At 33.0% G+C, this 12,085-nt stretch overlaps 1 protein-coding gene across 4 annotated transcripts in view; it reads right to left on the bottom strand.

Moving 5' to 3' along the window:
* Positions 1 to 12,085, bottom strand: part of Cblb (Cbl proto-oncogene B) — a 205,516-nt gene that overhangs the window by 109,222 nt on the left and 84,209 nt on the right. For all 4 annotated transcript variants that reach the window (XM_071615386.1, XM_027943202.2, XM_071615387.1 and 1 more), the window contains one exon: positions 3,879 to 4,025. In XM_071615386.1, the coding sequence (XP_071471487.1) occupies positions 3,879 to 4,025 (147 nt within the window). The remainder of the gene's footprint in view (positions 1 to 3,878; positions 4,026 to 12,085) is intronic.

Genomic DNA, 12,085 nt, shown 5'->3' with positions numbered 1-12,085 from the left:
AGCCAATCCCCAAAAAACCAAAGACCAAATGTTCTCTGATCTGCAGATGCTAACACACAATGTGTGTGTGTGTGGGGTGGGGGGGAATAGAAATTCATTGGATTAGACAAAGGGGAAGGAAGGGAAAGGACAGTGGATGGGAACAGAAAGGCAGTAGAATGAATTGGACATAACTTTCCTATGTTCATATATGAACATACCATCAGTGAAACTCCACATGATAGACAACCACAAGAATGGGATCTTAATTAGAATAAGTTATATTCCATGTATATATAATGTAAAAATACGCTCTACCATCATGTATATATTTAAAAAGTACAAATTAAAAAATGTAAAAAAAAAGTGGAAAAAAAAAACAGATATAATTAAGAACGTCTCTACTTTCAAAGAAGCTTTTTCTAATTTGCTGGAAATTTCTCAATTGGGAAATGAAAGCATGTCAACAGTTCATTGTGATGTAGCATGAGAGAGATGAGTCCAGGTACTTGGCAGCACAGTGTAGAGGTAACCACTTCAGATGAGGGCAGCCAGAGAAAACTTCAGATGTAGCAATACTGGATAGGGCATGGGTGGCCCAAACAGTGGGAAGAAAATAATGATACTGAGGTGTGTAAAAAGGGCAATATGCAAGAGGAAACAGGAGTGTTGAATAGTTTGCTTCTTTGCAGATAAGCTGAGTTCAAAGAGATGATATCAGAAGAAAAATATTCCTAAAGTTTATTATGTTAATAAGATTTTAGACTTTTTTTTTCCAGAACCAATATTCACAGAAGCACTTTTAGCAAAAGACTGGACTGATTACCTCTTTTTCTATATAGTTCACTGATCTCAGAAGATCAACTGGATAGGCTGTACTGAAAATAGGAATACCAATCAGAAGGCTGTTGCAGTAATCCACAAAAGAGTCTGATCTTTTGAAGACGAGAACTTTAAACTAAGTATATGGAGGAGAGGATACCTAAGAGAATACTGGAATTATAATTGATTCTTAATGAATTACAATTTTTATGACTAAATCTCTAATTGGTACCTATCTTGCTTAGAAAAATAACTGCCACCCAGAGTCCTACCTACTTATTTCCCTCCTTCCTTCCTCCCTCCCTCTCTCCTTTCCTTCCTTCCTTCCTTCCTTCCTTCCTTCCACATCTTGTAACATACTTCATGAGCTGCATGCTTAAAAGTTTCTGGATTATAAACTACCATTCCAAAATATAAAGATTCAGTTTGGTACTTTCTTATTTTGTACAATTTAGTTACACACACTTATTTCATAATACCAATTTTCTTTTTTGATGTATTTCTGTCATTTCCTCTTCAACAGACTAAAAAACCAAAAGCAGAACAAAACTATTAAAATATTAAATAAAAATTCAGGTATGCCCAATCAGTTTGCCATGACATTTATTTATTTTTTTTAAATTGATCTCTTTGGGGCTTCAAAGCAGGCAGAATCTCTTGGCTAATGGACTTGGGCCCTAAGCAGAGAGCTAAGCCTGCCATGAAGTTAACAACTTTGGGAAGCACAGAAATAAAGCATTAGGCATATGGTTGTTTTTCTACCGCCTATTTTAATAAAGTATGAATCCTGAAATTCTCTTTATGAGTTCTATTAATATGATCAATAGTGTATTCTCAATTTTAATGTTTCATTATTGACCCAGTTCCTTTTGGAAAATAAGGAACAATAAGAATCCTTAAGATAAAAGGTATTTTTTAAAAAGTCATAATATGTTTGGCTGTTTTTAGAACCAGCCTCTCAATGGTTCTGTCTTGAACAACATACTATTGTCCAGTTTAAACGCAATGTCTAGGTTAAATGAAAGTGGCTCACACAGCATCAACCACATGCAGTGAGACCAATGTCAGGAATGCTTCTGCAGGAGAATCAGTTTAAGGGAAAACACAAGCTGGTATTAAAGAATATAAAAGAATTCAGTCCTTGAAAGATTACACTGTTCATTCATTTGCTCATTAATTCAGTAAACTACTCTAAGACTACAAGGTGAAAATCTCTGGAGAATACAAAGAAAGTATCTCCAATAATCTCATACAGTTATCATTGATTTGAATGACTATAGAAATATGTGTGAGTCCTGGAAATGACTTGAAATTTGGCTCTCATCCTAAAAATAATGTTAAGGACAAATCATGCAGCTTTCTGGAGTCAGTGGGTTATGGAGACAAATGTAAAAGGATCTGGGATATAGGGGAGCATTTAACTGGTATTTCAAGAATCTCCCATTTGATGTAGTAGTGATTTCATTGATGTAGTATTTGAACAGAAATTTCAGTCCCTTGACATCTGTGGTTATAAATAAATGGAAATAAAGATGTCTCAAATGCATAATTCTCTGTAGGTTCCAGTGCCAGCAAAGCAAACTCCTCTCTTGAAACATTTTAACAATCTTTCCATTTTTTACTGACCTTATGACAAGGAAACAATTTTATAACTCACCAAAAATTTCAGTTTTCAAAAAGAAATACCATGAACAGTTTGTCCTGTGTTTTTTCTTAAAATTTTAAGAGGAAGTTTACTTTGAAGGTTACCAACTGTTTGCACGAGGTTTACAGTGCTAATTCACTTGCTGCAAACCTTCATGTTCTTCCTCCACAGCTCCCCAAGCCCTTAGAGCTTTATATCAGTCGCAAACATTTAATTAGCATACTCCTGGAAATTTAATTCAGATGAGGCAATGAAGATGAGCCTTTTCCTTTCTAATTCCTCACTGTGAATATATATATAAGAACATTACAAATAACTAGGTTTGTAGAACACACAATGTACGTGTGAATGGCAATAATGGCATTTCCCCCTTTACAGTCTAAAAATAGTTCAGAATGCACTTTAATAAGAAGTGAAAAACAGACTTTAATATTTTGAAGCCAATAAACTATGTATCTATTAAAATGTATATCAGCCAAGTACATTCTAGTCATGGTGCTAGCTAAGATAAGCATGACACATTGTAACAGGGGGAAAAAAGAAAATCAGTGCTACAGTTCATCAGTTTCAAAGCACTGAAACCATCCAATTTCACCAGTTACGGAATAAATATAGACTCTTAAACAAAAGATTAAAACAATAATCTACATATAAGCCATCACTCTTCCCCTATACTATTCAGCCAAGGTAGTGCCTGTATTCAAGGATATTCTAAGGGTCCTCTCTCATTTAAGTGGACCTCTACAAGTTTCCTACAGAAAATGTTTGCCTCCTGGTGCTTACTTCTTCATTATCTTACTAAGAAATTTCAGACAAAAATTTTCTAATCTTCATGTAAATTATTCTGACTTCAGACCTCCAATTTCTATTATTTACCAAACTCATCAGATTTTGTGTCTGGGAGTAAACATCTTTTGGAAAACATCTTTACCCAGCTACTTTGTGGTGTAATACAGCTTTGTGATAACACTACTTATTGATACATAATACTGTTTGTACAAAACTACAAAGACAGACTGAAATAGGCTGTTAAGGCCTCCTCACATTTTAGCTTCATATCTTAACCAACTTCACCATCTCAAATCCTTCAGGAAGCAGTCCTTGATTTCTGCAATCACAGAGCAGCTGTTTCCTCCTGAATTGTCAGCACAATTTATTTGTCATTTTTTAAAGCATATACTCTTCAACCTTCTATTTTGTATATGTGTCTTAGGTGTGTACTAAGTTATAAAAAGTTAAAAATTTCTCATATGTAGAAACTGTCTTATACACCTCTTCTTCACAGAGTAAAAAGTAATTCAACAAATTCCCATAAAATACATAATGCTATCTGATATTTACTTTGAAATAATAAAAAATCATATAGAACTGTAGGTAAGGATAGGTCACCCTTGAAAGATGGATCCAAATACTAAAAATGATTTCTACTTACTTGTCTCCGAAAAACTTTCTCCAGAATTCAGCAGCATCTGCTTTTGTGATACGAAAGTTATCTCCCTGAAACTGACCATTGGGAAAGATTGCTTTGATTTCTGCCAGCATGTGACTGAAGATAAGGGACAGTTTTGTAAGATTTCGTCTGTGGACACAAAAGGAAAAAATGAAAAGAAAAATAAATACATACGCACGTAAGTTGTAATGATAAATGTAGATATATGATATATGTAGTATATGATATATGTAGATATTTCTAGGTTTTGATGTTAGATCATAAATTTCAACTTACTATCATCCCTAAAAACAATGATCATAGAAAACACTGTACATGTAAATTCCTAACAGGATTTCACTTTATTATTTACCCATCTATTAACTTAACATAAACATAAACGATATGGATTACATGATTTCCTGAGCACACAGTTAAATGGTAGAGATAAACACTTGAAATGAAGTCAAACACAAAATGCCAAACACATAGAGTGACTATTTCTATCTGGGAAAGCAAGGGGGGAACTGCCATTAAAAGAAAATCTAGGAAGACAGTAGTTGTGTGACAGATGAAGAACTGGAGTGGAGAGAAAGGAATGTAAGTGAGGGAAGGAAAAGGTATTGTAGGCATTAGGAAAAGCATATAAGAAGTACACAGTTAGGAAACAGAACTAAGCATTTTTATAACATCTATGTTTGCATGGCTAGAACAGAGAGTAACAGGAAGAATCTGATTTACACATGACATAAGGAGAAATCCATCTCAATGAGCAAAATTTTTATCAAATACACTTGACACTCCTACCCCAAAATCAGATTTTCTGATGATAGGCTTCACATTGTGCATATCTTTGAAGTTCCTAGTGCAGTACACTGACCCATTAAATAATTCTACTATAAGAAATGGGGAGCCAAAATGGATGATGAAGTCTCTGTGTTAAATGGAAAAAGTTGTGATGATATGAAAAGAGAAATAATTTAGAAAAGAGGAAAATTTAAGGGTTGGAGATATAGCTCAATTGGTAAAGTGCTTGCCTTGCATGTACAAGGCCCTGGGTTCAATCCCTAGCACCACCAAAAAAAAAAAAAAAAAAAAAAAAAAAGATCAAATAGAAAAGAGGGAGATTCAGGTGACCTCTGTTCTAATTTCCATGTTTCTGGGGATTTTAATGATTTACATGTCTCCTGTTGAAAAATAATATCATCATCTGCAATGGTTCTTACTATTAAGTTTACAACATTAATTATGTTGATCAACTCCAAACCGCTAGTGCTGGATAAAAGAGCAGCAATCGAAACACACACACACACACACACAAAAAAAAAAAAAAAAAAAAAAACTAAAATTAAACCTTGCTTTTCTATATTTTTTTTTGTGCAGAATCACGAAAATCCAATAGACACACATATATAAAACAAATTTCCATTATGAAGTTTTAACTATTTTGTGACTGTACAAGGGCTGAGGTAGAAGCAAATGCTTTAGGACTGGAAAATTAACACAGAGTCAGACATCCACATAAAGCATCTGCAGCAAGTAAAAACTATATAATGCTTCCACATGCCTTTGTCATTAAAATTTCTGGTTCTTTGTCCCATTTTTACTTAAGCACCCAAGTTTAATGACTCAATTAACTAATCAACAAACTCCAACAAAGCAAGAAGGTCCTCTAAAATGCACCTACCAAAAAAAGTCAATGGATGTCACTCTAAAACATTTACCAAAAAACCCATATAGCTTCCTACATAAAATGAATACAGAATAAATTAGAAGCTCATTATAAAAAGTGGGGAAAGGAAAAATAAAGAGAAATCAATAGTGAAAACTGTTATCTGAATAAACTGTACTGTTTAACTGTAGAAACAAAAATGTCTGCTACTTTTCATAGCATTTATCATTTATGAGAAGTCTTTTATAAAATGAGAGTCAGAAGTTGGGCTTTATTTTAGTGCTTGACTTGCAATAACAATCTCAGAATTCATTACAGTTATACATAAATGCTCCATCCATCATTTTCTTAGATCCAGTCACATTTCTGCACACCTCAACCTAATCCAAGTGCAAACCTTCCATTACTCAGTCGAATTTTTTTTTTTTTATTTATTTTTTTTGTACCAGGGATTGAACCCAGGGGCCCTTAACCACTGGGGCCCAGCCCTCACCCTCTTTATTCTTTATTTTGAGACAGGGTTCTCTCTGAAATGCTTAGGGCTTTGCTGAGTTGCTGAGGTTGCCCTCAAACTTGTGATTCTCCTGCCTCAGCCTTCCCAGCCACTGGGATTACATGTAGCATAACCCCTCATTTATATCAACACATGCTCATATAGATGATAATAAATATAGATTTTCAGTCTTTGAAAATGAAAAGGAAAAACTGTTATACTATATCAAAGGAATGAATTGTGGCTAATACAAACTGCAAAAAACTTTTAAGATTTAACTTTAAGGAAAGCACAGTTACCTTAGAAAATCTGCAATGAATTTATTCTGACAATTAGGCTAAAGAGTTAACTTTTCACTAAACTTCCAATTGATACATAAAAAGAAAAATGAAAAATCAAGATGGTTATAATTAGGTAAACCAACTGTTCCTTATTTTCTGAATTGGTTGCTCTCCATGTCCTTCCTTCTTTGTTCTTTAATCATATCCAAATGTTTTTCATTATAACTCAATATAAAGTCTGAAGCACAAAGACAATGATAACCCGTTTTGGATAGGTAAGTCCACTCTTTATGTAGGTATTTAACTTTAAACAGAACTAATAAAATTTCATAAATTATAAGCTAGAAGTTCTAATAATACTAGTACCTATATAACCACTGGATATTTGTAAAATATACATATAGTTCCATTTTCTAGTTCCTGCATGTAAGTCAACACATATATATTTAACTTTTTGATTAAACTAAGACAATGCAAAAATATATTCTGCCTTTAGTCTTTAAACTCAAACTCATGTTAGTAAAAAGTATTTGAATATGTTAGTTTTGTGTTACCTTATTTTTCACATACACTAGAATATATTTATATTTATGACTTTTTATATTTATACTCACATGTGTGTACACACACAGAACATATATGTAAATGGTCATTATGGAAATTTATTATTGAAGAGATTGATTTATAGGGGTTGCAGTCCACACTAAGGTAATAAAAGAACTCACAGTTGAATCTACTTTTTCATGACATTTAAATTCATTTTCACAGCAAGAAGATTTTCTTTTTTATATGATTCTGTGATTTTTTTAACTCTATTTTGCTATGCAGTATGTGCTTTCTTTAATTTCCTAACCCACTCTGCACCCTAGATACTGACTTTTTTAATAACCTCCAATTTTGAAAATAAAATACAAGAATACAATTATCTCTAACCATCTAGACACAGAGAAAGGCAACAGTTATGCAAGTTCTTTATAATTAAATGCTTTCTCCTCTTCTGCAATTATTCTATGCTTAGCCAATTTTCCCTAAATTCACCTGATTTCCATCCTACAACCAGAAATGTTGACTGCTTAACAAGGGATTTGATACTTACTAATAGAGAATGTTTCTGTCACTGAAACTCTCCTACCCCCAAACAATGGGGAAAAAATGAAAATCTGTCCACAAAGACAACACTCAATAATCTTATACTGTTAATTAATTTTAGATGAAATTTTGCAATACAGGTTCTTTCATTTACAAGACAAGGTGCATATTTACTATTACATATCTTCATTAACTCTAAGGTGAGCCCTTTTTAATTGGTTTTGTGTGGAATTTTTTTTTCTAAGAAACGATTTCAGAATAAAAGTATTTTAAAAAACCATGTAATCAAAAAGTAGATTTGGTAAACTATTCAAGAGGTTAATATTAGAGGAAACTGAAGAAGAGAGAGGGGGACTAAAAATTAAACAAAACATAACAAAAAAATGGAGGAGAAGCAAAGTTAGCTAAAGTTAAAAAAAAAAGTATATGAAATGCATTAGCAATGTCAAGGACATCAGATAAGTTACAAGGTACTTCTTTTGTCCTGAATTCAGCCATCTATAGTGTATTTCCTTGTAATGGCATGGACCAATTTCTCTAGAAAATCAAGTTACTACATGGAGTCCACATTAAACCTTGGGGTTGAACCAGAATGAATTCACATAATAAGACTCTAATGGAATGATGGCACTTCACTGTTTCTGAACAAGTATTACAAGTTTGTGGTAACCACCACCAACACTGTAAGCACACCAGAGGTATTTAAGGTCCAATGTAGAATGACACACTCTAACCCTTAATATGGCACACACAATAAATGAAGAGATCATTACAATACAATGTGATAGGGGTAGTACACCCCTAACAGCTTGATGAATTAAATTTCAAAAAATGAATTAAAAATATATTAATTTGATTTGCAACCACTAAATATGAAATACACAAAGAATGTTATCTAATTAGATTGCATGTAGTCCCTGCACTTGCTCCATTTGAGAAACAGCTGTGCCACATATCGATGAGGAAATAAAATGGTTTAAATGCTTAATTAATAAAAAAATTTAAATGACACTTTACTTCAGTGAGGTACAAAGTAAATGGAGGACCAGTTTTTGTCCAAAAACTATTAATAATTCAATTCTCACATTTAAAAGCTAGAACATGCTCTTAATCTTTACAAGGTGAAACAAATTCAACATAAAAAGAAAGGCAGGACATAAAGAATATAAACAGCAGCACTTAAAATGAGACTCATGTCTAGTTAAAGAGCAATTTACACTGTATTTGTGACGTAGTGCCCTCCAAGATGGGTTTAGAGAGCTACTTCACACGGTTTTTGACCTTGGGAACATTCTGATTCCTAAGTAGTGAGGAGGCTAGGCAGATGTAAACCTTGCCTTTCATTTCTCCCCCATGAGAACACAGTGCATTATAAAGATGGGCCCTTGAGGTCTTACATAAAACTGGATTGTTATTCATTGCCTCTGCCCAAATGCTTTAAAGTTTTCAATACCTCTAAGGGGAGTGAAAAGAAGATGTTAAAAGTTCAAATACTGAACTGAGAGTGTAGCTCTGTGTTGAAACAAATACCTAACATGGGTTCAATCCCCAGCACTTTGAATAAATAAATACAAAAACGAAAAAATAAATAAGAGTCCAAACTATTGAAGACTCACAGTCTACTCGAAGCCATGAGACAAGTCAACCATTTAACCTGAAACACTAACAGTAAGCAATCTTCAACCTACCCCCTTTTACTTCTTGTAAAATGAACTACAAAATAAAAAGGAATTTAATACATGAAGTCAATTCAAAACATTGCATAACCAAAACAAGGTCCTACATCTCCCTTGGCTAGGACCTACCTCAGCATGGCTAGTAAGGCCAATTCAGAATTTTAGGCTGGGAGAGTGGGCAGTCTTTGATCTCTACTTACCAATCTGTTAAATGTGTTATCTGTGAAGGCTTAATTATTAAAAGCAAGGGGCTGTCCCTCAAAATAAGGATTCTGCTCCTAGAGCAAATGTTTCTTTTTAAAATAAATAACTAAAAATGGTCAATTTTAAATAACTCCATGTCCTATTTAAATAACTCAAATATGAAATGATATGCTGATTATTTGCAAATGTAATATCCTTAGAAAAGTCACAAAAGATACTTAAAGTATATTCTGCATAATTTTTCAAATATCCTATATTAAAGAGTTTGACTCTGAAGTTTGAGAGTACTGGATTCCTATCCTGACTCTGCATGTAAGTCTTGAAACAAGTTATTTAACCTCTTTGAATCAGTATCTTCACCTCTGAAATTTTTAAATAAAATAAGTGCCTCAACGAGCTCTTGTAAGGAACAAATAAGGCATGCAGGGAAGTGCCTCACACTGCTAAGTAAAATAAGAAATATATTAAATAAATAAATTTATTAATTCCATTAATTAATAATAAATAGTTATAGTAAAATATAGTAGTATTTTTTTTCCATATAGCATTATCATCCATTAAACTAATGGGGATCTGGAGAACCTTCTCACTTTAAGGTTTTCAAGCCTGAGGGTAGTCTTTCATAATTCCATAAACAGCAAATAATGGGCTAGGACTTGATATCCACTCAGTCATTTATTCCAGACCTTTAAAGAATACCTATTATACACCAGACTTCATCTAGGCACTGAAGATACAAAGATAAAGATGACAGAATACTACTCTTAATGAATTCAAGGGGCTCAAAGATCTCTAAAGGTAATGAACAATACAATGAAAATAAAACTGAGACAGAACCAGTACAAGGTGGCAATCAGTGTCAGAAAGAAAAGTTTATGATTCCTGGGAGATGCTATTTGAAAGTTACCACGGAGGGGAGGTGAATTAGGTTAGGAAATGGAAAGCTCCAGAATTGAACAGGGCCTCTCATATGGATTTTTAAAAGTACAAGGATTATAACTGCAGTATGCATAAAGACAAGGACTATAATAAATCTTACCTTGATGCCTTTCATAAAGTTTCCCAAATGATTTTTTTAGTGCCAGTTATTTTTTAAACTTTGTGGCAATGCCAAAGTAGGATTAACAACTCTTTGATAATTTCAACAAATGGTTTTATCTGGAAAATTTACTATGAAAATCTACTAAAATATGATATGATCACTCATACTTGGTTTAAAAGTCTAATAAATACCTACTTCAATAAAACTCTTTTGCCTTTAGTAATGACCTTGTTTTTACTAAAACTAATCTGTAACAAGTATCGTTCTGGAAAATAAATTTTAAAAATGTAGACCAATCTATTGAGACAGAAACAGAAAAACCGTACTTCCTCACCTTTAAGATAAAATGTGATTGAATATTCTACCAACTAAAAAGAATATTTTTAGTTGGTAGAATATTGTAAAAAGTTGTGATTGCTATGAGATTCAAATAGAAACAACCAGAACACAGAAGAACTTTGTTTTCTTTGGTTCTTTTTCACAAGAAAAAGAAACATTAAAAATTATGACTATACTTTCATGACCTGGGGTAATGTGATAAAGGAGAGTCTTATCAAAACAATAACAACAACAACAACAACTAACTTGACCTTAGAAGAACAACAGCAATAATAATTTTTAAAAATAAATCTGGATTCATTTTTTTGCCATTTAGTCTCCCATAAAAAATAAATATAAAACTACAGTAAAGCAGCAATCTGAATAATCCTAATTAGTCTGTATTTACTGCTTCTGATACTCTGTCTTAATTATAAATATATAAATAAAAAAGATATCATCAGTTTTTTTCAAAGCTCTCCTTAACCTGGCAAGAAATTGTTTTCTTTTATCTGTAACATTCCCTACTCTACAATTTTTATTTTTAAAGGCTTCAATTTTGTTTTTACTCAATGGAATATAGCTAAAAATTCTCCTAAAATAGTATTTTCTTTCAGAATTTCTACTGTCCACGGGACCACACTACTTTCCCACCATTTATTTCTCACATTAATTCTCTGAGTTCTCTCCAAATTATTGAAAAAAATCTCCTGTGTTCCCTGGTTCACACTGTGGCTAAAGCCATTCCTTCCTTCTCCTCTGACACAATCTCCATGGCTTAGCCTGTTGAACTCTTTTTTTAAAAAATAGTTTTTAGTTATTTATGGACCTTTATCTTATTCATTTATTTATATGTGGTGCTGAGAATCGAGCCCAGTGCCTCAAGCATACTAGGCAAGTGCTCTACCTCTGAGCCACAACTCCAGCCCCAGCCTGTTGAACTCTTAGCTGCACCAGTTTCAGATCAAAATACTCCCAGGATACTCTCCTCTTTCCCCCTCCCATATGTGATCGATCAGGCTATTAAAGGCCACAGCATAACTGTCACAACCTGGTTTTCCCTGAAGGGCATTCCTGGTTATTTCATATACATAGTGCATTTCTCTTCTATTATATCAAAAATCTTTGCTGGAGAAATTCTTATACCCGCAAAAGCTTTTACACGCAGTAGACACCTAAAAGAATGTTCTTGGTAATTTCAGAGACCATAAAAATATTTGAAAACCTATAAATAAGAAAGGATTTCCTGACCCCCAAGGAATGCTAATGAACAAAGAGACAGAAATAGTATAAAAAGTACTTCATAGAAACATTGTATATTAATGCATTTATTTTCCAAATCTGGGTGAAATAGATTTTTTTTTTAACTAAAAGCAGCTTTAATAAAATTAAGTCTGGGGTTTGACCCTACATCAGAAAACAAAATTTTTGCTCT

The sequence above is a fragment of the Marmota flaviventris genome, chromosome 8 (assembly GCF_047511675.1).
Source record: "Marmota flaviventris isolate mMarFla1 chromosome 8, mMarFla1.hap1, whole genome shotgun sequence".
In the NCBI taxonomy this organism is placed as follows: domain Eukaryota; kingdom Metazoa; phylum Chordata; class Mammalia; order Rodentia; family Sciuridae; genus Marmota; species Marmota flaviventris.
This window is presented reverse-complemented; position numbering and strand designations above follow the sequence as displayed.